The 25,044-nt window shown below is 30.4% G+C and overlaps 3 protein-coding genes across 5 annotated transcripts in view; 1 reads left to right on the top strand and 2 right to left on the bottom strand.

Annotated features, from left to right (window-relative positions):
- Nucleotides 1-958: 958 nt before the first annotated feature.
- LOC130891637 (transmembrane 9 superfamily member 2) lies at nucleotides 959-7,782 on the bottom strand. The gene is made up of 6 exons (XM_057796488.1): nucleotides 7,371-7,782; nucleotides 6,690-7,246; nucleotides 6,260-6,566; nucleotides 5,847-6,145; nucleotides 5,108-5,267; nucleotides 959-2,238 (listed from the first exon to the last, which is right to left on the bottom strand). The coding sequence occupies exons 1-6, from the start codon at nucleotides 7,485-7,487 to the stop codon at nucleotides 1,735-1,737; spliced, it is 1,944 nt and encodes a 647-aa protein (XP_057652471.1). The 5' UTR covers nucleotides 7,488-7,782; the 3' UTR covers nucleotides 959-1,734.
- A 1,095-nt stretch (nucleotides 7,783-8,877) lies between these two features.
- LOC130898194 (uncharacterized) lies at nucleotides 8,878-16,125 on the bottom strand. 3 transcript variants are annotated; one of them, XM_057807291.1, is made up of 6 exons: nucleotides 15,619-16,125; nucleotides 15,381-15,466; nucleotides 13,279-13,790; nucleotides 11,996-12,374; nucleotides 11,587-11,716; nucleotides 8,878-9,074 (listed from the first exon to the last, which is right to left on the bottom strand). In XM_057807291.1, exons 1-5 carry the CDS (start codon nucleotides 15,658-15,660, stop codon nucleotides 11,701-11,703), a joined length of 1,035 nt encoding a protein of 344 aa, XP_057663274.1. In that variant the 5' UTR covers nucleotides 15,661-16,125; the 3' UTR covers nucleotides 8,878-9,074; nucleotides 11,587-11,700. The 3 variants fall into 3 exon arrangements, with proteins under 3 accessions (XP_057663274.1, XP_057663290.1, XP_057663283.1); XM_057807307.1 differs by having other exon boundaries at nucleotides 11,996-12,230; nucleotides 15,619-16,110; XM_057807300.1 differs by having other exon boundaries at nucleotides 11,996-12,236; nucleotides 15,619-16,079.
- A 291-nt stretch (nucleotides 16,126-16,416) lies between these two features.
- The window catches only part of LOC130901717 (sortilin-related receptor-like), a 32,186-nt gene continuing 23,558 nt past the window's right edge, over nucleotides 16,417-25,044 (top strand). Inside the window, exons 1-2 of the mRNA XM_057813271.1 lie at nucleotides 16,417-16,842; nucleotides 23,780-24,031. Of these exons, the coding sequence (XP_057669254.1) occupies nucleotides 16,621-16,842; nucleotides 23,780-24,031 (474 nt within the window). The 5' untranslated portion in view covers nucleotides 16,417-16,620. The remainder of the gene's footprint in view (nucleotides 16,843-23,779; nucleotides 24,032-25,044) is intronic.

Raw genomic sequence — 25,044 nt, 5'->3', positions numbered from 1 at the left:
AAGAAAAAAAAATAAAAAAATTTTCAGCCCCCCCTAATATATATATATATATATATATATATATATATATAATATATATATATAATATATATATATATATATATATAATATATATATATATATATATATAATATATATATATATATATATATATATATATATATAATATACTAGTATACTATAATATACTAGTTTGGCAAATATATATTATTCAATAAAAAAACTAGATATCATCAGAAAGTTACACAATAAAACTTTTTCACTAGTTCACTGTTTCCTAGTCTTCATTTCTTCATTGCAGCTTATTATGATTGTTTGATTTAACATACGGCAAAGTATCAAGTGAAGCCTACTTTTTGATACAATATCAACACCTTTATACAATTGAAACTAATTGGTAAACATCCTCCCACGAATTACTAGATAGATTCGACAGTAAACTAAATTTCTAGTTACGATTACTATGTTGAAGTGTTTAGTCTATCTATAAGACAACTCATCAAAATCGAAAAGCTTTTTTAGTAAAAAATATCAACCTGTGTGACTGATGGAATATTTCTTTTCTATTTATGGAAACCAATTGTACTTATGAGCCAAGTATCACTTTGGCATTGACAGGCTATTTCCTCACACAATACCTTCTTCACCTTCCTATTTTTAAATAGGTTTGATCTTTGTGAATTTTAAAAACCCCATTCAAAATACTTCAAGGACAAAGTAACTTTGGCCCCAATTATATCTATACTTTGCCTAATGGTAAAAGGTTATCAATATTTATGAATAATTATCCCTTTCTTACAGCTTCCATTTTTTTGAGGTTTATTAATTAAATAGCACATATCACTATACTATTTTTAGATTTATTGGGAGGAATACTACACTCAAAAGTTATTTTATTTTGTTGGGTAAATTTTAGTAATACTTATTTTGCTCAGTAGGAACATACAAGAACACCATCATCATAACATAAATTTATTCAGTGGTTAAATGGAACAATTTGAAATCATGTTTTGGTAGTACAATAAAAACCCAAAAAAGCATATTCCTTGTGAAATTATTGAAATAGTAGAAAATAACCCGATAATGAAGAGAGGCATACTTTTTATCTACATATCCCGAAGCACAAAAAACTTTTCAACAACTTACTGTCTTAACTTATTAATATGCTTGTTACCCTCGTATCGAGGGTAATTAATTTATGAAATTAATAAAATACTAGGTGGCAATATATAAATAAAATTATTTATCGTGAAATACAGAAGCATGTTAATGAACACTCCACTTTAAACTCCTGGGAAATTAAAAAATCAAAAGGTAAAAATGTAACAGCTAAAAATTTTGCAGGAAAATCGGGACCAATGCAGAGTCATAGGCAAACTATAAAAATATATCACTAGTAGAAATAAGTATAATTGGTAATTCACTCAACAAGTTATTTTTGTTTCTTGCATTGCACTGAATTTTTTCAACTGAATTTTTGATTCATTCATACTTTTAAAAAACCCTGTACTTTTCAATAAATAATATTGTTAGAACCAACATTAAAAATGGAGTGTTTATGTAGTAGTACTACACAGCCACGTATGTTCTGATACATAGTAAATAACATAAAAGAAATGATAACCACTTACAAATAGACAGTAAGAATAATAAACAACTAGGACATAATTTAAAGGTGTTTAAACAAATCACATATAATTTTTGATAATATAAAAAACAATTATTGAATCGGCTTCAGTCGACTTTAACCACACTATAAATTTTCCTGATAAACCAAAAGCAAGCAAAGAAACCAATTGTGCCTGTCAAAAGATTGAATAAAAATACCATGATTAAAGTATATCCAAAATAAATAAACCCCGAAGCACTACCTTCTATCTGAAGTTTTGAGAAGAAATAATGACAGCAATATAAAAATAGATAAACTGCTGTAAAACCTGAAGTTAAATATGACCTCCACCACCAATGATAATCCTCGGCGCAAAGGTGGAAATAGCACAATAAAATTGTAGTTTCCGCACAAGTTATAACAAGGATTATAAAGACTAGGAAAAGGAATCCAAACATGTAATACATTTGTGAAGACCAGATAGATTTTAGAATGAAGAATAATTGTATAAAGATGCAACCAAATGGTAATACTCCACCCATTATTATGCTCGGTATAGGTTGAGTATACACCGATTGCTCTGGTATCAATCTCGGAATTTGGTTCGTTCGTACTGGATGTTCCAAAGCCTACAAAAAACAAATGAAAGTGTTTCTATTGTAAATCATACATTTTATTTAAGAGTAAAACAAACTACACTCTCCAGCATAAATATGGTCGCTTATGTTAATCTCAAAAATCTTGCAATACTACAATGAATATTAATATAAAAACTATACAGTATATGGGTATGATTCAAATCTCAATTTTAGACTAGAACAGTCATGGTTTGGTAATAAGAGTCTTAGCCCCTTTTTAGTCTAATTATCACCATTTTTATTTTTCTGTACACTCCTGTGTGTTGGCACCACTCAGTTAAGGAAAGCATTGTTTTTTTTTGCTAGTTTATTTAGTATCTCTACACATTCCATGACAAATTTATAACTTCAATATTTGTGAGTTGATTACTCATATAGAAGGATATATTGAAAAATTCTTAGCCTACTATAGACCTTAACAAAATTTCAATGTCAAAATATTTTATTACTCAACATATTCTCCTCTAAATTGGATACATTTATTACAGTGAACTTGCAACGTCTCTAGACCTTTAAAAAAAATGTTTCTCCTTGCTCTGCAAACCAGACCTCCACAGCTTTTATTACCTCCTCGTTGGAATGAAATTTACGACCTTTTAAGCTTTTTATCAGTTGAGAAAAGAGATGATAGTCGGACGGAGACAAATCTGGTGAATAAAAGGGGTGTTCCAGTAATTCAAACCCTAAATCACGAATCTATGCAGGGGCATTGTCCTGTAAAAACAAAACACCTTTGGATAGCTTTCCTCGTCTTTTCTCTTTAATTTTTCCCGTAGAGGATCAGTAATGTCGAATAGTTATTTCCAGTTATTGTTTTTTACCCTTATCCAAAAAATCAATCATGATTACTCCATGGCAATCCCAAAAAACTGAAGCAAGAACTTTTCCAGCAGATTTTTGGACACGAAACTTCTAGGTCTTGTAGAACCAGAGTGTCACCATTCCATCGATTGTTGCTTTGTTTCTGGATCGTAGAAATGTACCCAAGTCTAATCGATAGTAACAATTCGGTTTAAGAAGTCTACATCGTTTTCAAATTGAGCACAGATCGAACACGATTTTCTAACCTTGCACACTTTTGGTCAACATTCAAACATTTGGGGATCCATTTTGCAGCAATTTTTCTCATGTCCAAATTGACGTGAACTATATGATGAACGCATTCGTATGAAATATTCAATGCTTCAGATATCCATTTTAGCCCAATTCGATGGTCTGATAAAATCATGTCATGAGCTGCATCGACATTTTCGGCGACTGACACAGTAACTGGCCTTCCCGATCGGTCATAATCTTCAATGGAAAATTTACCTCTTTTGAAGCTTGCAGTCCATTTTTCACGGTCGCATATGAAGGACATAGATCACCAAGGGTATTAAGCATATCTCCGTAAATCTGCTTACTTCTTAACCCTCTTAAATACAGGTACTTGATGATGGCTTAATACTGCCATTTTTCGTTTTTCCCAATTTCGGTTGACATCTATTTTCTTTTAATTTATTGCGTAACTTTGGTTTACTTTTATGACGTCAAATTTCACACTGACACTTCTAATAAGTTATTGTTCGTTGCTATGGTAACGCAATATTTTGTTTATGCATGGAACTGGTCTAGGCTAACTAGATATCAAACATACTCTTTCCTATCCAAATTGTGCACACTTCCAATCACTCAAACTTCCTATTGATTCAGAGTATTTAGTTCATAACCCATATACTTCTATCAATGTTCCTAAGTTTGTTTTCTGATTCAATTATGTGTCACATTCTTACAATTATTTTTGTCATTTTGCAATATTGAGAAGTTCTTAAGTTTTTGGTAAACCACAACTAGGTAGATGTAACTATGCTTTGCCTTATTGCTTGAGGTTGCAAAAATTGATCCTTCACCTGATCTTCTTTGATTTCTTTCTATCCCTTGGAACCTTTTTAATGCTCTAGAAATCGACGATTGTGTCACATGGAATCTTTCTACTACTTGTACTTGCGAGAAACCTTCTTATTTCAAAGTTTCAATGTAGTTACTTAACTAAAATTAAGCCAGAAATACCCTAAAAGTTCTTTGACTAACAATGTTAGCCAAATAACTACTTTGTTAATTTTGCTGAGGAGTGTACATTGATATGATCAAGACAAACTTTATTCTAATCTGTTTTTTCTTATATATTATATTATACTATTCTCAGTAATAAAGGAATTATCATGTTAACACAAAAACACTAAAATATCATTTTTAAATAGTTAACTATCAAAATAATGACAATAAATTGATGAGTGTCACTAATTTTTATTACACCTATGAAATTTCTTGAAATATTTTTATTTTATTTTTATCTCTCAGAAGGCCATTGAAATTCCATGGAGCTATCTTTATAACTCAGTCATCGTTATTTGATTTTATTGATGAGCATAATTATCACAATGAGAATCATACTGTTTTACTGTAAGATTATATGAATTCATCCCAAAATTTTACCAAGAATTCAAACTATTGCTCTATCTATCTCTTTAACCACTCCAGCATAGATTTCGTCAGCCATTGTTTGTTTTATGTTCTTAGATATTTCTTATGTAAATTAGAGATACCATTTGCTGTTAATTTTTAGTGTTTTTTCTCTTTCTATTTTTAGATAATCTTCACATCCTCTATTGGCCTCTATTTTTGAACATATTTTGAATGTGTATCCTGTTTCACTACACTTGCCACAGTCAAATGTGTGATCAGCTTGTAATTGTAAGAACCAAAAAATAATTAAATTAAAATTGAATTTATTTTAAGAAAATTGCATTATCTTAAAAAATATAACATAATACAGGAATTAATGTATTGAATAGTAGCAAACATATATGATGATACTTACCCGCTTTCTGAATCCAAAGAATGCCCCAACAAAGGTAAGTGGCACTGATACCAACCACCAGAGAGCCAAAAGTCCCACTAATGTGCTAAATGGTATAGCAGCTGAACTATCATTTCCCCACAGTACTAGATTCATGATGAAAAACAGTCCAAATATGATTCTACAAATCAATTTAAAATAGAAAGAATTATGAATTTCCAAATTTTATTTGAACTTCATTTGAAAAACCTTGTCAAAAATCTAGAAGTTTCTTTAATTTCTTATTTCTTAGACCCTTTCATAAGTTTTTGTTGCAAAAATATCTTGCTTTTTAACCAGAAAAGACAATAAAGACAATTTAGCAACAAACATCTAAAAATACATGCAATTGTTAAAAAAGGTAATTACTTTGAAAATACTTGACGTATCTCCAATTTTTTAATCTGTTAATAAATCCTAAACCTTGAGGAAGGTATGAAGTCAAAGTTTTCCATAAATTGATTGAAATATAATGATAAATGTTGGATGTACTTGTACAGCTTGGAGCCTCCTAGACCAAATAATACCTCCAAGATATAATTAAATAATGCACAATTGCATATTCCTTTTTCAAATATACAAAATAACTAGCAATAGTCTCTTTTTAAACATATTTCTAACACATTAAATTGAAAATAATTTGGAAGGCCCCTCCCAAAAATTAAACTATCCTCAAATCATCATGTCAATTCTATGTATTAATAAAATATATTCAACTCACCCAGGTGATAGCATTGATGTTAATAATACATTTGACTTCCATTTTTCACCTCCAAAACTTTTGTAAATTCTTGCTGAAACATAGCCTGCAGGAGATCCTAACAGCACATACAATACCATAGCACAAGTCATAAGTGCACCTCTGTTAGCTGGGCTGAGAAATCCCAAACATGCGAAAGCTAGAGTTACCAAACTCATGAAAAAAACTTGAACTCCAGATCCCAACAGTACTGAGAGAAGCATGCCTTTTCGTGGAGGCCTGAAAACATCTCCATGAACAAGTTTCCATCCAAATTCCTCCTTGAAAATATAAAATGATATTAGTTAATATACAGGATGTGCAAAAAGTGTATATTTCTGAGTAAACAGTACCAAAAATGAAAATTATATTTCTAGAATACAGTTTGGATTTACCTGAGCATCTTCTCCATTATCAATTTGATTATACCTTGCAATATCTTTATGCAATGTACGGAGTAAAATCATAGCTACCATTCCAGATAAAAATAATACAATAACCAATGAATTTAAAATACTGAACCATTGAATGTTGGTATGAGGCATTGATTCCAGGATGTAATCCCATCTTGAAGACCACTTGACATTATTATTTTCAACAAAAGTTATACTGTAAGTGTACATTATTTCAAATGTTTCTCCACTCTGAAGATTTTTCAAAGGTATCATAAGTGGCTCAGTTTCACTTAGAGAACATTCTTTACTGTAAAACAAAAAGTAGACATATATATTTATAATTTCATGAGACAATACCTGAGTTTAATATGGTATTAGACAAATTAAAACTACAAAATAATATTCTTTAGACATAATTTTGGAACTTCACCTTTTATAAGCAATACTTCTTGGAATCACTTTAACTGAAATAATTCTTCCTCCATTTCCTTGAAAGTTAGTACCCCATTCTTCTTTAGCTCCTGAGTGATATGTAATAGTTAAATTTACATGATTGTAGATATAATACGCATCATCTCTACCAACATCTTTTATACAATTATGTCTACCATTCCTAGAATAGCATCCCATTGGAAAACCAGTTCTACAATCATCTGCTTCGTAACAAGTAGTAACAGGCATGTTGTCAACTATCCAGTGATGTTGATAGTTGAGACTAATACCTTTCCTTAGCCTGCCAAGTTTTAAGTTATCATCATTATTGTCTCCAGAGTATTTTTTAATGCAAACAATGTTACAAGTATCATTCTTCATGAACTCAATGTTATACTTTGATGGTCTTATTCTCTCGCCAAACACAACTTGTCCTAAATTTTCAACTGGAGATTTTTCATTACTGTCAGGAAGACAAAAATCAAAATGACTATATTCATATGGTATGTTTGATTCATCGGTATTCAACCTATTCACAAATAACTTGACATCAGACTAAAAAGGTAAAGTTTGTTTATGTTAACAGGTATAACAACAAATATACGAAATAGGCTACTCCATAATGTAGTATAGAATAATTTTAATTACAATTTTGAAACATTAATTTGTGTAAACTTACTTTACAAGTATCAGTCTCCTCTTCCTTTTTGCAATAATTTACAGGAGCTAAACCTGGCAGATAAAACGCATTAACCAAGAGGTTATTCAATAAAATAAAAACTAATAATCTCTGCATTTTTGGATTGATTCAGTTTCATCTATATTTTGAATTTATGTAAAATATTACACGTTGACGAGGGTTTGGCAATTTAAAAACGTCACCAAAAATGGATCCGAAAAATTGAGTTTTTTAAAGCACAATTTTAAATTTGTAACAATATCTGAAAAGAACAGTATTATATGAATGGCTATGTATTATTTAGACTTTCATCAAAATAATTTCATTTTTATTTCTGAAGTTTGGTATATTCTGTTTTTTGTTAGCAAAGAAATGTCAAACCGTCAAATGTCAAGCTGCATCTTCTTTTTGAACAAACTATTGGTCTCAATGTATCTAAGAGAGTAAGAATATATTTTTGAAAAAATATTTCAAGAGCTGTAAATGTATTTTACATCTTATGGACCTTATTATATTTAACGCTGGTTATCTCAACCTTCTTGATGACGCAGAATATAAGCGAAGTCATGAGCATTGCATTATCGCCGTAAAAAAATACTGTTATTCAAAAGATTAAGACATTATTAAATAACTAAGTATTCATGATTGTTCATTCTGTTTTAGTTAGGTTGTAACATTACGTTTGTAAACTTTTAATTAAAAATTAATATATTTTTGTGTTTAAAAACTTTAAGTTAGGTCGCTTCGCATGAATAAGGAAAGATAGTAAAATCGTGTAAAAAAAACTTTTGATTCTTCTAGTGGATTACATAGACCAAGCACCTCTTTTTGGTTCAATTTATATAATTATGGACAGTATTTTAACTGGGTTAGATAATATCAAAATTTAAAACTTTCAATTGTTCATCACTGTTCTATATTATATCCATAATATATAATAAACTAAAAGTAGGTATCAGCTGTTCCAGAATCGAAACGTATCATTGACATTTCAAACACTGCAATAGATAGAGCAGCTGTTAAAATTCGGCAAAGTGGTGCTCGATAACCTAATGCAATTAGATTTATGAATAAAGCATAAAGGGTATAATTGGCGTATAATGTAGTTGTAGTCTTATAACATTTTATATTTTTTTCATTAGAAATGATTCAATAATATATAAGATCTGATTATACAATTATGACAGATTTCAATTTCCAGAATGAGAAAACTTTAAATTATGCTGAGTGGTATCAATATAAAAGCAAATGGTTTTGCTTGCATCTTATAACTAACAAAATAGCATATTTGACATTGTTGACAATGAATGCATGTATTGCTTATATCAGTTATATAATATACATATTACGTACCATCAAAAATGTTTTCATCGACAAAAAAACAATCAACGTCACATTTTTTCGAAAGAGATATAATCTTGATCGCGACATATAACCAGAAAAGCCTTTTTTGGAAGAATTGTAGTGAATATAATCTAGTGGAACGGTGCTACGTTTGTTTAAAACATTGTATCAACATATATTTTATTGAAAATAACATTAATTTAAATACAAAATAATTTGAACAATAAAAATTTTTCGAAAATTCATCTTCTATTCTGGAAACAGGTTTGCCTATTTCTTGAACATATTTATTGAAACACCAAAAATTTCCCAAGTATGTACTCATTTACTTCTTCAATAACATATCTTGAGCTGATAACACTAAAATCAATAAACAATTAGGTTTTATACTCAACAATTGGCGCAATCGGAGAGTTTACTTAAACTATACTTATAGTTGTCAAAATTTGTTTTTATGTACTTGAAAACAGTTTATAAAATATGAATCATTTCCTATTAGTGTAAGAGAGCAATTAGAAAAAATATTGAGCATTTTGTGTGGAAAAAGGATATATATTTACAGGACTTTTTAGAAACTATGATCGGGTTAACCCGATCATGATCTGCATATTCTGATGTATAGAAATAGATCTGTCTTAATAGTATGATCCTTTCTACCCTGGTAGACATCGGAAAGGTCCTATTAGAATAATGATTGATTTTATAGAAAAATCGCACATGTATAGCTTTGTTTATATTTGTACAACCATTACTGTCTGGAAGATAAAAATCGAAACATTCATATAGTATGTTTGATTCATCGGTTTTTAATTTATTCCCAAATAACTTGTCATCAGACTAAAAAGACAAAGTCCATTTATGTTAACAGGTATAACAGCTATAGAAGGTATAGAAAAATCGCACAAGTATAGCTTCGTTTTTATTTTTACTACCCGAAAAATACTATTAAATAATTGCAACCCCCAAACAAATGGAGAAAATAAGAAAAAACAGTAATCCCGAAAAACGTATACTTCTGACAGTAAAATGAAAAATTTTGATAAAATCAAGGGCTAAATAGTTGTATTTTAATTTGTACCATCTAATTATGTCAAATTTTCTATTTGCGCCCTTCTAAAAACCGAGAAAAGAATTTTTCAAGGACAGATCAGCTGCTCCAATGGTCGTACCTTCTACGCAGGTGCGGTAGAACATCGTAATACAGGGTGCGGCAGCATAACTTCCTTTTTTAAAAAGTTCGCCATTTAGTCGGTAGATGTCGTAACGGAGTGCTAGTGGTCTCGTTCGAGAGGGGGGACTATAAAGTTTTGTCCCGGCACAGTTCAGTCGCCATCATGCGTTGGAACAGTGAGGAGCGTGCGTTTGCCGTTGAGGTTTACTTTTCGAGCGGATGTTCTGTGATCGCAACCCAGCGCGCCTTTCGGAATCGCTTTAATTTAGCCCCCTTGGCCCCTGTCCCGGACCGGAAATCAATTGTTACGTGGGTCACTACGTTCAGACAAACTGCAAGTGTGACAAGACGAAGAACTGGAGTCCCTCGGCCCATTAGATCACCGGAGAACATTGAGTTAGTTAGAACTTCAGTGTTGCGATCACCACGGCGTTCTGCGCGCAAACATGCGTCTGCCCTTGGACTTTCCGATCGTTCTGTGAGGAGAATACTTCATGATGATCTTCATTTTCATCCATACAAGATGGCAATTGTGCAGGAACTTTCTGAACGTGACTTCAATTCTCGGAGGAACGCGTGTGAGGTTTTTCTGGAAGTCGTTCCTGAGGACGCTATTGTTTTTTTTAGTGATGAAGCCCATTTTCATTTGTGTGGATCCGTAAACAAACAAAACATGCGCTACTGGGCTGATACCAATCCTCGACAATTGCATCAACGGCCTTTGCATTCACCTAAAGTCACAGTGTGGTGTGCAATTTACTCACGTGGAATTATTGGTCCCTGGTTCTTTGAGGAAAATGAAGTCACAGTGACAGTGAATTCGCACCGGTATGTAAACATGTTACAGGAATTTTTTTTCCCACGGCTAGATGAGTTGGACTTAGGGGACACTTGGTTCCAACAAGACGGAGCAACGGCACACACTTCAAGAACATCGATGGCTGTTTTGAGGGAACACTTCCCAGAGCGCCTTATCTCAATTAGGGGCGATTTGGAGTGGCCAGCCCGCTCTCCCGATTTGACCCCTTGTGATTATTTCCTATGGGGTTTTTTGAAATCCCGTGTGTATGTGAACCGTCCAAGGACCCTACAAGATTTGAAGACGAACATCCAGGAAGAAATTGCCAACATAACGCCTGCTATGCTGGCAAGAGTCATGACAAACGCCAGAAATCGGTTTACTCAGTGTATGGAGAATGGGGGACGTCACCTAACTGATTTGATCTTCAAAACTCAGTAAAACAAAACTTTATGTATGTGCCTGTATTATAAAAAACGAATAAAAATTTTCTGATTCATACAATAAGTTTTATTAACTTTTGAAAAAAGGAAGTTATGCTGCCGCACCCTGTACTAGCAGAAAATTAATTCAATTTGAAATAAAATCACACATAATTCGCTTCAAACATGGGAATACATAGAAAAATATGATTTTCTTAGGATAGACTGAAAGGAATATTTCTATGAGTAGATGGAATTATTAGAAGAGAATAAACAATCCAATACACAAGCTCTACTTAGTATTGCAACTCAATTTTACTAGCTTTGGTTAATAATTTATTAATATAGTATATTTGTTAACTCTATTGATATTGTTTGATTCAAGATGAAAATTGCAACCGTAGAGCTGTATCTATTAATAAATTCCACCATTTTTACCTCATCTCTATCATGATCTGATTCTGAAAACTCAAAGCTTACCTATCATAGAGATTTCATCCAAAATATCCTTCATCAGGGTGAACTAACTGTGAAAGAAACTTTTGCATAAAAGATTTAAAAACAGTAATCATGTTTATGAAATTTAACAAACTCCTAGTAATCGGCAGACCTACAATAATAATTTCAGTTATTAATGCATCTAACTGTTCTTGATTTTAGGTCTCTTCTGTTTTAAAATAGTTTTTTTTGATAATTTTTAAATGAAAAATAAAAAAAATTTATTTTTCTTTTAAAAATTATAAAAAAAAATCTAATTTTAAAACAGAAGAGACCTAAAATCAAGAACATTTAGATGCATTAATATATCAAAAGGCCTAAGAAATTAAAGAAATTTCACTTATTTGAACACTATAGTTATTGCACTAGTAAATATTCGAAATTTTATTACCTTGTAACCGCCTCCTCAACTAGTTCTCTCAAAGTTTGGAGAACAGCATCGGAAAGTTCAGTTTCTTCTTTAGAATTGCTCCCATACTCAGCACCAGAGCCTAATTCTAATTGATGCATTTCTTTTAAATCAGCAGCAGCTGTTTCGTTAGGCTTTTCTGAAGATTCTAACAGCTCCAAATTTCTCAGGTCTGCTTCAGCCAATTTATCCAATAAATTTGTATATATATCGGAATCTGAAACTTTGGCCAAATCCAGTACCCCTTTGGCTTGCTTATGAAATGATTTCCCTGAATAACTGTCATGTATTGTATTACATTGTTGTTCACTTTCTGTTGAGTTTTTATTGTATTTCTGTGAGGTTAGAGGACCAGTGTCAACTAAAAGTTACATGTCATTTAAATGTTTAAACTCATAATTACACAGTATGGCATGTGTTTCAATAACCAACTGTCTTCAGAGACTGGAGTTTCAGCTTTTACCTTTACAGTGTAATTGTGAGTGTTAATGTAGTGGTAATAGTAAATAGTGTATTCAATGTCATGAACGATTCCAGAAATTTTAACTTAATACAAAGTTCAAGTAGAAAAAGCTTCCAGTTCAGTTTCTGTAATAATTTTTAAAAAAGACTGCTTAGAAACCTGCTAGTAGACTGCTACTTAGAAAGTTATTCTTAATAATTGGCGATTTCAGGTTAACCCGCGCTTGTAAAATTATCAGCAGCTAACCTAACATATATTGTTAGACAAAAAGTAAATTTCTTTTACAGGATGTTCCAACTGCAATCCCAAATACTATAATTAAAGAAAACTAATAATGCTCAAGGAGGCTGGATGTACAGTAAGAATTTTTCTCAAGGAATTAGAAATAATACAAGCCTGAAAATGCTATGTATATGTATAAAGCATACTGGAATTAGAAAATACATGTAAGTCAAATTGTTTTATGTGTACTAGTAGTCAATATGGAGTCTGTGTTCTTGAAAGATAAAAATTGAGAAATAACAGTCATAGAAAATTCTCAAAGATTAGTTCTTTCATGAAACTTTTGCTTGTATATATGGTGCAAGTGTGTTATAACAAGAATAAGTCTCAGTAGTATGATAGTCCATGAGTCTGAAGTTTGCTTACAGGTAAGTATTGAAAGTTTAGTTCCAAATTCCTCTGAATTTTCAGGACTCTAATTTGAAACCTCAAATAATGAACTGGATGTATTTTTGGTATGGAAGACATGTGGAAGCAATTTAAAATTATTTATTTGTAATGTCATCAGAATTCAATTTACCTCTGATATCACAATCTTCTACCAATTTCCTGTCAGTGACAGTTTTATATAACTTGATCTGTTCACACGTAGCTGGAAAAATGTTCTCGAAAGTAGTCCCATCACTTTCAAAATGCAGTTTTATAAAATCTGTAGATGATTGCGAGTTGTCCACTTCTGTTGGATAAATATCATTTGATGCACCAACAGATGTGTACATTTGTTCTGACAACTCTTTGTTTATCTCCTCTCTGGGTTTATCTGTAATTTTAGGTGTATCATTCATATTTGACTTGGTAGCATTTCCTTTTGTTTCTAAATTAGTTTTAAATATTTTTTTCCTGAATGTTATATTATCTTCAGTTAAAAATGGTTTAGTTGGGTTATAATTTTCTTTATTATACTCTTCAAAATCTGCATTTTCTAAGAAACTTTGATCCAAAGTACTGCAAATAGATCTATCTGAATCATGGAGTTCTTCTTCGTAAGTGTCATCCCATAATGTATTTATTTCGGGATCAACTGCAAATGGCCTGCAAGGTATGTTAGATTCATTTTTTGACACCTAATTCATAAAATTACAGAACTTTGAGGAAACTGAAACGTACATTTAATTTTCAAAACAATAAATATTTTAGAAAAAATTTCATTGTTATAGTCTTTCCAAAATTAGTTTGAAAAGATGATTTTACCACAACTACACAGTAATCATCTAAGTCCTACGTATACTAAAAAATATATAGTAGTCAAATCAGTTCTAGTAGCAAGAATAGCTCGGCTTATTTAGAAATCAAACATCGCTAAGAGCTATTCCTATTAATAGCCTTCATCAGAATTTCCAAAGGGGGACAGTTGGCAATTTTTAGTCCTGGACAAAATACTAATAGTATGTCTCAAACAAAATTATTATTTGGCAATTTTGTCACTATATGCCAAACATGATGTTTGATTTACCAGCAGGAAGAGTAGGCTGTAGCCTAGGGCGGCAAATTTTGTTCCGCAGTGTTTTATTTCAATACACAAGGTTGAAAAAAATTATTGCTCACACCAAAAAGATGATTTTGTATGACCAGCATAAGAAAATTAAAAAGTTTTTTTAAGAAAATGCGATGGAATTGAGTTTAAAGAAAATATATACTAGAGAAATGAAAAAACAACAAAAAAGATTTCATGAACCACTTAATGAATATATTGGAATGGCTACTAGTGATTATTTCAGAGTTAATACGTTTCTCGTTGTCTCATGTCCAAGTTAGCAAAGCAATATGAGACCTATAAGAGATGTAGATTGAAATTCTCATTTCTTATAAAATTGATTTAGAATCAGAATTAGTAAAATTGCTAATGAGAAAGAAGCTTTTCTTGCTTGAATAGAGAGAAGAACTACTTACTATAGACTTTGAGTTGAGAAATGCTTAAGGCTTCAGCTCTTTTATGCATAGTCAGACATAAAGAACAATTTTCATATGACAATATAATAAACGATTTTGTTATTAAACTGTTAGTGTAAAAAATAAAATATGCATAAACGTTACTCACTGTGTAAGCTTTATTCATATTATATAAGTGTTGAATAATTTTATAACACATTTAACCTTACTTTAAAAGTAGTACATGATTCTACTTTGCTTAACACAATGTCTTTCAATAATTCTTTGTAGGGGAAATTTTCGAGAATAAAGGTTTTCAATAGCTATAACCAATCTTTAAATCCGCCACTGGCCAAATATTTTGTTATAGATATTTTTAAGAGAATTTGCAACTGATCATATTTTCATGAATTTCATAATACAATTCTTATGTTTAACTCAAATATCCATAATATCAAGAGATCAAAGGATCAAACAAATCTTCCCATTAAAGCAACAGAACATTATATACTTTCAACTTTCAAGAGAATATCAGGTTTCAATAGTCATAGACTTTAGTCAGATCAATAACAGAAAATCAACAGCTCTTCGAAATTAGAATACCATTCCACTCAATTGATATTGATAAATATATTACCCAGGAATATATATGACTACAGAATAAACTATTAATATCACATTTCACTTGATACAATTATTTTTTTGAAACATGCCCAAAATATTTGAAATTTAGGAGTCTAAAAAATAACTTACTTAACAAAACTGCTACTGGCAAAACTAACTCTTTTTACTTTTCTCTTTTCGTTAGTGCTTGAATCTTCAGTGACTAATTTCTCAGGCTGTAATATATAAAATACAACAAAACATTAATTTCAATATTTTAGTTTTTGACAAATTTAGTAGTCAATATGGTTGTATTGTTCATAAGTGGATTAATTAAATAGCTCAGAAAATGGACAATAAGGATATTAATTTTTCCAAAAATACTCACAGAAGTCTTAGGTCGTTTTCCAATTAAATTATCTTCCGACATTTCGTGAAAATTAATCGAAGTTAATAGAAAAGTTTGGTATCTGTCAGACCTGTATAATCGCGTTTCCAGGTTACTAGGTTCCCACAATTTTTTGTAGATTATGTTTTGTTTCTATCGGAAGTGACGATGTATGTAATGCTATACGTCCAAATATAATTTTTTGAAAATAAACGTTCATTTTTAAGATTAAAAAATCAATAAAAAACCATTTAGGATGAATTTTATAATAAATCTGATTAACACTGAAACGGGAAATAGAAACCTTAACCCCTATTTGCAGTCGCCTTCCACTTTCTAAGTTCTTATGAACACCAGTATCTATGGGGTTCAAGGAGTTCATATGCTCGCAAGTTTCTTGTTCGATACAATATTATAGTAATTGTACTTTAAATACCAAATTTAAGACTCATTCAATATATTTAAGCAATCATCAAATCACTATTGAATTATGCATAGATAAAGGATAGTGGAATTATGTTAAAATTTAACGTTAGTTAAAAAGTGGCAGTGTATATACAACCTTGGCAATGGTTGTCCTTTTTCGAGTTTTCAATTTATCTATTATCCCATTCATTATTACTATAATGTGTGCTGCAGACGAATACGTGATTATGGAGAGAGATTCATATTGCCATGAAATTTTTAATCTATTCAAGTAGTTACATTCACATTAAAAGCCTTAGTAATTGTGGAATCTGGTTGCGTAGTAACTTCATAGGAGGTTTTGCATATTCATCGAACCTCTTTATTTTATCTATGGTAGTCTACTGTATTTTGCTGTCATTAGTTCATAAGTCGTGTCAATTTAAGTTACATTTTTGTATAATAGTAGTTGTTGACAAAGTACTAGTGTGAGAATTTTTAAGTCTGCACATTTAATTCAAATACGAAAGGATACGAGTGTAAATCTTTTGTTAGATCTAAAACGTTGATTTTTCAATTTTAATGTAAACAAAGACAATGTATTTAGTGCTATTTTTGTTACTTTTTACAAAATCGGCGATTTTGTTAACTGTAGGATTTGAAAACAATGTAAAAACTCTTTTTGGAAATCTTGACGATGTTGAAAAACTTCAGAGATCTCATCAATTTGACGCTGTCTCCAGTAATTTTCCTTCGCATGAAAGTGTTAGACGAGAGAGGAGAGAAGTTTCAAGTGCTGCATCAAACATAGTGACAAAGGTAATTGAAAAATTAGCATACTTCCTGCTTAAACCATTTTATTTCATTATTTTAACTCAAGTTTTATTGATATATTTCTTATCTCTATAATTTCTACAATTCGTGGAATTATTGTAATGTAGGTAATTTTTAATACAAAAATAGCTACCCCAATTTTGTTACTTTCTTACAAGTCATGAAATAATATCTTGAAATTTGTTGCAACACTTTTTTGAGTACTGATTAATACATTTAGTGAATCCCATAGTAATATATGTAGAGATCATATTTAAGTGGCACTTGCAATTCTTATAATTTAAGATAATTATGCAACATTTAATAATATTATGTATTTATCTATGAATACATTACTTTGTTGCTTGATAGCTTTACAAAATTATTGATACTTGCCTATTATTTATAAAATATATTCAAATTTGTCACTAATATTGAACATTCAATTATATGGATATAGTAGTTCAAGCTCATAATGTTCAGCATTCACCTACAGTGTGTTTAAATAGTAATGTGATATTTTAATAATTTTGTTGAAAATTGAATACAAAAGTTTAAGTTAATTAAATAATGGTAATTCATATTGATGATAATCACATAGGCTGGTCTGTTTATAATACTCTATTAATTTTATATTCTTTCAACTGGTGGACCCCAAAAATCTGGAACCACTGTGTCCTCAAAAATAAAAGCCTTAGATAGTAATAAAGTATGTGATTTGACTAGGTGAAAAAATAGGTTGTAATGCATACATACATTTTTTAAACTATAAACGCTTCTTAGTTTGTAATAATCATCTTAGAATCAATAGTCATGTATGTCTATTGTTCTTTATATATCTTAGTAGAATTGTTCAGTTTCATAACTTTTTAAAGATATCCTAAGATGAGAAAAATATATTTATTTGTGGTTTAGTTTTACAACTTTTCACCTATTTTTGTGGTCTAATATTCAAGAAAAAATAATAAATTAGGACACTAAATACATTAACTTCCAAGGCTTTTTTCAACCATTAGAAAATAGTTGATTTTAACAAGAATATATAATAGTTCACTCTTATTTTCAAAAAGCTTAAATGAGACTTGTATATTGAAATCTAACAATAATAGATTATTTCTTTTTCAATGACCTGATTAAACAAATTTTATAAACTTTTTATACAAATTATAGTTTGTGTTATTCAATTATGTCCTTTAGTTGCAATAATATAGGGCTCTGGATAATTTATCATTTCTTTCATAATTCTATCAAAAATAGAAAATTGATTTTTTTAGGAGTGATTTAGAAATAATTTTACATAAATTGATTTGGTTTTGGGAATGAGGGTATTAGATAAATTTCTATTTTATATGGGTTCATAAAAATGATTAGTTGTATTGAGTAAGGAATATGCAGTAGACAGGAAGGATATAAATGAATCATTTCCTAATAATTGTGAATGTTTCTACGACTTTTAGATTTTTAATAGATAGTATAACTTTATTACTGGTTTAGTAGAGGAATGTATCCATTTTGATAATTGAAATCTTAGATTGATCTAGGTTATTCCTATTTTATTAATTATGAATTAAGAGCAGTTGCATAAAAATAACACATATATGCCTTAACAAGACATCGATTCATTCTAATGTTTTATAATATGGTTTAGTGAGTCTGAAAAACTATAGAACATTTATTTTTAATTGCTTGGAAATACTTTAGTTATAATGCTGTGATTATTATTAGCAGAGAGTTTTCTCTCTTAAATACTATACCTTGTTATTTATTTCTTATCAAAGCTACAGTTATGAGGAAATTCATGCAAGTCATGAAATATTTTCTCTTTTATGTCATGTTCAATAGAATATATCCAATTTATGTTTATTTGTTTAGAGTGCTACCACTAGAATGTGTCTCAAAGTTATTTCAACCTTTGTTTATCAATCAAAGCTGCTGATTTTGCATGAAAAGTTGAATGTTGATTTAATGTGTGACCTATTCATAAATAATTGTTTAGTCAGTTAATTTTCTATGGTAGACTAAATAAAATATTAAAATACCACTCCCACATTATTTCAAATGATGTGACTATTTCTGATGGAATAATAAGGAAAACAATTTCTTTATTAATTTTAGGACAACAAAATATTACTCATAAAAAGTGGTCTAAAACCCACAAAAGAAACATTTGTTTTTCACAATGTAACAAAGTTTAATGAAGAAAAGTTAATAAAATTGAAGGGTATATTTAGATACACAATTGCATCAATTTGCATTAAAAGATAAAATATGAGAAAACCAACTCTATTTATTTCTGTATACATATACACAATCTTATCCTTAAATATAAATTATTGTTAGTTTTTATTTGTTAAGTATATAATTCTACTTAAATAGATAATTGTTAGCAAATATTGAATCAAATAAATTTAATATTTTTAATAGTTGTAAGTTGAATCAAACAGAGAAATTTGTAAAAAATAGCAGTGCTAACTAAACTCCTTTGCAGTGCTTTTTTTTTTAATGAATTGGATAACTAATTGTAGGATAATAAGTTTTTTCTTTGAACTAATTTGATAAATATTCCATATTTTGATATACTAAATGAAATATTCATTTCTAATCACGAAAAACACAATTAATTTTATTGTTAAACTATATAAAATATCATATGATGATATACAAAACCCACTTGGTTCTCAAGCTATCCAAATTTCATTTCATTCATGACATTCCATCCCCCAAATAATCAGTGATTGTTAGTTTGGTTGATTCAGTTTTCAGATCCTGAATTTAGACATGCAAAATTGCAGGTAGCAAAAATGATTATCATCAAACAGTGATAAATAACATTGATAAAAAGGATAAATAAGTATTGCAATCAATTTAAATTATATTTTCTGTATGATCAATATATATGAGAATGGATGAACTAACTTTATAGGCTAAACCGCATTGGAAGAATACAGAACATCCTGTAACCTACTGCAATAGTTTTGTGGATTCTAATGTGCATTGTAGTTCTATAGATATATATCTAATTTCATGATAAAATGATGTCCTTTATCTTAACCAATAATTAAAATGGCGCAGCATTTTGCTTGGTAATTTTTTTTTAATTCAATAACTAAGAGCTATGCAAATTAGAATACTTGTATATGATGTTTTTAGCAATAGCCAGCTATAGAAAATATTAAAGCAAAACAAAAGTCTTCCATACAAAACGGAATTTATTCAAACTACCAAGTTAAAGGTAATTGCACAAGACTTTTAGGAATTTTATTCCATTTTATGGAGTTTATTATTTATTATAGTCATAATTTTCTCTAAGCCTAAAATTCTCAATATTTTATCAATATTATGTATTTCCACCTCAAAGTGAACAAAAGTATTAAACATAAAATTGATAGGTTATTTTATTGCCACTGGTTGTCATCAAAAATAACACATATGTATATTTTGGCAAAAATCCAGTTTGCTCAATAACAATGACTCATCCCTTTTAACATTAAAATATTTTGTATTATAAAAATGCTAGTTACAAGTGTAGAAACTGCGCAGGAAGTAAATGATAAAATTTTAGAAATGACGTTTGCACAGTCAGCAGGTTAAATGGCAGTCAAAGTACAACAAAATCGGTTCTCCAGTTCATTTTTCTGCTTTTCTATTCAGCTATATAACAGTGAATATATATTTAGACTTCTAAATAATAATAAGTGGGGAGTTTTGTTTTGAAAAACAAATTGTTCAATTGTAATTGGATTATTTGCTATTCTTATGGAAAATTACCATCCATAAGCTTTATTTAAAAAATCGTATCGTATTTAATGACATCTTGATGATAATTTTATTGTTTCATAACATCAGCTATATCCCTAGCCCCAACAAAGAAAATGTAAAACTAATCAATCAGTGCTAGAAATATTTTTATAATAATTCCGAAATGTATTAACAACAAATATTTGATATAAATAATGCAATTATAGTTTATTTGAAAATGCAAAGATCTAATATATAGGATTATAAAGCAGCTTCTTATTTCAATATTAACTCAATAAAACTGGAATATAGTACGAGGATGATCACAGAAGTACCTGGCCTGACTTAGAGATTACGGTAACTGCTTGAAAAATACCATTGTATTAGTTTTAGTATTTGTTTGGAGGCCGTCAATAGTGAAGTTTTCAGTGAATTTGTAAACATGGAAAGAATTGGTAATCATTATGTGATACAATACTTTTATTTGTCCAACCAATATAAAAGCTGAACCAGATTCTAATCTGGGTGAGACTGCTCCTACGTTATCAACAGTAAAATATTGAGTAGCAGAGTTTAAACGATGCCGTATGACCTGTGAAGATTTCAAATGCATTTCAAAAGTGCGCATATTAACTGAAAATTTGGGCATGAGAAAGCTGTGTTCAAGATAGGTGCCGCGTTTGCTCACAATGGAACAAAAACAGTGTCGTTAAGATATTTCCATTGAATGTTTGGCAATGTTTTACATAAATAAAGCTGAATTTTTGCGCCGTTGCATAACCATGGATGAAACGTCTTTTCACACCCGAAACAAAAGAACAATCAAAATATTGGACTGAAAAGGGAGAACCGACTCCAAAAAAGGCAAAGACCGTTCCATCTACAGGCAATAATTATCCGTTATTGCAATGGCCAAAATTGATAAATTAAAGTTTGAATTGCTCTTCATGCACTCTAAGAAGTGATGTTGACAGATAATGGTTATTTTGAGAAGCTTGACGATTTTTATTATAAAAAGGGTATCGAACTTATTAAACATCGCTGGGAAAAGTGTATGGAGCTACAAGGAGATTACGTTGAAAAATAAATATATTTTTTTTCCAAAATTTGTGTGTTTTCTTTGTTGGGCCAGGTAATTCTGAGATCATCATCGTACATCATAAAATATAAAGGAGTTAACCCTAATGGAGTATTGAATAAATCTAAACCTCAGTGACGGGGAACACGAAATAATTTTATTACAAAATATTATATACTATATATTAGGCAATGACATTTCTTAGAAATTTGCTTTGATGTTTCGACAAACTACATACTGTTTTCTGTTAGTTAAAAAGGTTCCAGTAATTGATTAATGTCTTCATCAAGTTTATGAGTATGGTAGGTATGGTTGATTTTTTACGACGATATCCGAATTGAAATTCCGTAAATATTGACTTCGGCTCCAAATAATTGTCCAATTTTTCTTTGGTGATAGATTAAAATATTATATTTATTGTTGGTAAAAGTGCTATCGGTCTCTAATTTTCTGCCTACGTTGCCATTTTTATGTAATGGTAGAATTTTTGTTATTTTGAAAAAGTCTTACCAGTGTCCATAAATTTCTATACATTAAATGTATTTTTTGGAAATTAGTATCATTCAATTGTCCACCTGAGAGACTTGCCCTTTTTAACGCGTTTTCTATGATACCACGTACAATTTCTGGTTGAAGGCTCAGCCGTCTAATAGTCTGAGGTTTCTTACATACACTTTATCGTCTAAATATCCTAATAAAAAATCAGATCTACTTAAATGCGAGGCGAGGGAAATTGAAATTTGTTGGATTCTGACGTTTGCCAAAAATTTCACACAGCAAGTCCATAGTTTACCTAACAGTGTGCGAAATTGCTCCATCTTATAATCACAAGCTCAGGATTCTGCTCCGCCATTGGCTGCTGAGACTTTCCATCATTTTTCTGTTAAAAGCTTCGGAAATATGTTTCTCTTTATTGTCGAATGAGTATGGGCTAATACCCGATTGGCCTTAACACCGATATTGGTGCATTGCTCTTAGATTTTCAGAGCCACAAAGTGTATAGCTTTGTTTGTCGGTATAAACATTTAAATGTGCTTTACTATCAAAATATTATTTAAAAAACCCATCTGTGTGGGTAATTATATAAAACATATTGTAGTCGTTGTTAGTGTAGTAGTGGTGATTCTGCGGTGGCAGTGTTTGTCTAAATGCATTTTTCATGAGGAATTAAATAGCAGACAGACTTACTAAAGTAAGGGGGGACTCCTGTCGTGACATTGCTGCTTCAATAAAAACCTGGCGCTAGGTTTATTAGAGAATGTAACGTGAAGATGAGAGAGAAATGCTTTATTGTCAAAAAAATTGTTACAACTTGTAGACAAAAGCTTCTAAAAACTAAAAAATAAACGATACTGCTAACTATAGGAAAAAACCTCTATCCACATTTACTCGAAGTATGAGAGACTGTGGAACATTTCATTACACCTGGGAGCGTATGAAATAGAAGATGAAGTTCTTTAGCAGCTAGAGCCATCCCACATCCCGAACTGTCTGAAAGGAGTGGGTTTAAAGGATCAGCTGTAAAGACTGCGTCGTAATATAAAAAAGGGACACAGTAGATCTTTTAGGTCGTAGTGTATATAACGCCATGAATTACACAAATACTTACATATGTACAGCTTAAGGTACAACTTCAAAATTCTACGCAATTCGTTTTGGAAACAGCAGATCTTTAATTAAAATATTGTCGATATTTACGTTCCGTCATAACAATTGATCGTTGACAAGATTAGAAAACCTAGATAATGTTAACGTGTTCTTTCATACTGGTTCCATGATAACTTTACGAGAATTCAGACATTCAAAAAATAAAAAAAATTGTGTTTAACATTGTTAGGTCATCGGGAAGAAATGCTTGTTTACTAATACAGATTAGGTATTCCTATGTAAAATTTTTATATTCTTTTAAAAATTATCATTATTCGAGCAGTCATGCAATTTAGTAGTTCCTGGAAAATAATGACTCATCATTTTCAATAAAAACATATTGCGTCCAGTATATACATCTTTATTTTATCAATAAGGAAAACTACTAATAGATAATGAATGTAGTGATCTAATTTAATGAATCAAATAAAAATTGTTGGTTTTTGATAAAACTTTGAACCCGCATTCTTTTACTTCCAGATCAATTACCTCAATGACAGCCACAAGCAATTGATGGTACACTGGGTTGGAGACAATAGCAAAATAATCATATGTTTAGCTCGGGATCCAGCTCCAACGATTTCAGGCTTCTCGTTACCGTCATCGTCAACAGTTTTTATATCTTACGACGATGGTGACAGTTACATAAATAAAACTGATCATTTTAAACTGGATAATGGAGAATATGCTGTATTGGAGAAATTTTATAATCATCCAAAAATTCACACCCATGTAAGTATTTCAATAAATGCATTTGGTTAGGATAAAACTTTTTTAATTGTAAAAAAAAGAAAAGTATCAGTATATATAATTTATATTTTCTTACTGTATTCAACTGAGTTTATTTTAGAAGTTATTTATTGCTCCCTCACTACAAAAATATAGTGTATATTGAAAAAAAAATTGGATTATTCTGCGTATAGAAAACAATTATAATATTCATTATATTATTGCAGTATATACTAATCGTAATATAATCTAATACAATTGAAATGTCATGTTCTTATTGGTTTAAAATTTGACGAACAAAGATCAGGTTTTTCATGATAAATAAAATTGATCCCGCTGCAAAATCAATATGAAAAATTCCGTAGAATAATTGATAGACTTGATATAAACAACTGACTACTGAACAACGTTGTAGTATTTTGGAAAGATTATTACAGTACATGAAAGAACAAATTGAAACATGGTGCAATCAATGACGATGCTAATGCATTTCAAGTATGCCGGCTAAACATAAGTAGAATTTTGCATTCAACACAAGTTCGATACAGATAATGTAAAATATGCGCTGATGTTTCTCAAAAAAAAATGTGAATGAAAAGTCTTTTCTAACAATTTAGAACAAATGAAAAATACACAATTAAATTTTCGAGGAACGCTTTGCAATCTTTCTTTCACAATTAGAATTCCAAAATCAAATTAGTTTGATATATTTAAATCGAGAAAGTATTTTAGAAAAATATCTTCTCCAGTTCAACCCACTTCAACGGATAAAAATAAAATGGACAATAATGTTTATGGATGTAGTGGCTCGACCATGCTATGGTACGAGGGCCGTTTTTTTTAACCTCCGATCGCTCTGTGCAGACACTATGTGGGCAGTAGCAAGCGGGCATGCGCTGTAGGCGACTGCGAAGCTCTCGTACTACACACTCTGTCATTGTTGACATTCAGGCGTCAATCGGCGTGCTACAGCCACGTAATCATCTCTGCCATTATTGATGCTCCCGCCAAGTGTG

This window comes from Diorhabda carinulata, chromosome 1 (assembly GCF_026250575.1).
Source record: "Diorhabda carinulata isolate Delta chromosome 1, icDioCari1.1, whole genome shotgun sequence".
Taxonomy (NCBI): domain Eukaryota; kingdom Metazoa; phylum Arthropoda; class Insecta; order Coleoptera; family Chrysomelidae; genus Diorhabda; species Diorhabda carinulata.
The sequence above is the reverse complement of the archived record's forward strand: the minus strand, read 5'-3'. Positions and strand labels throughout refer to the sequence as shown.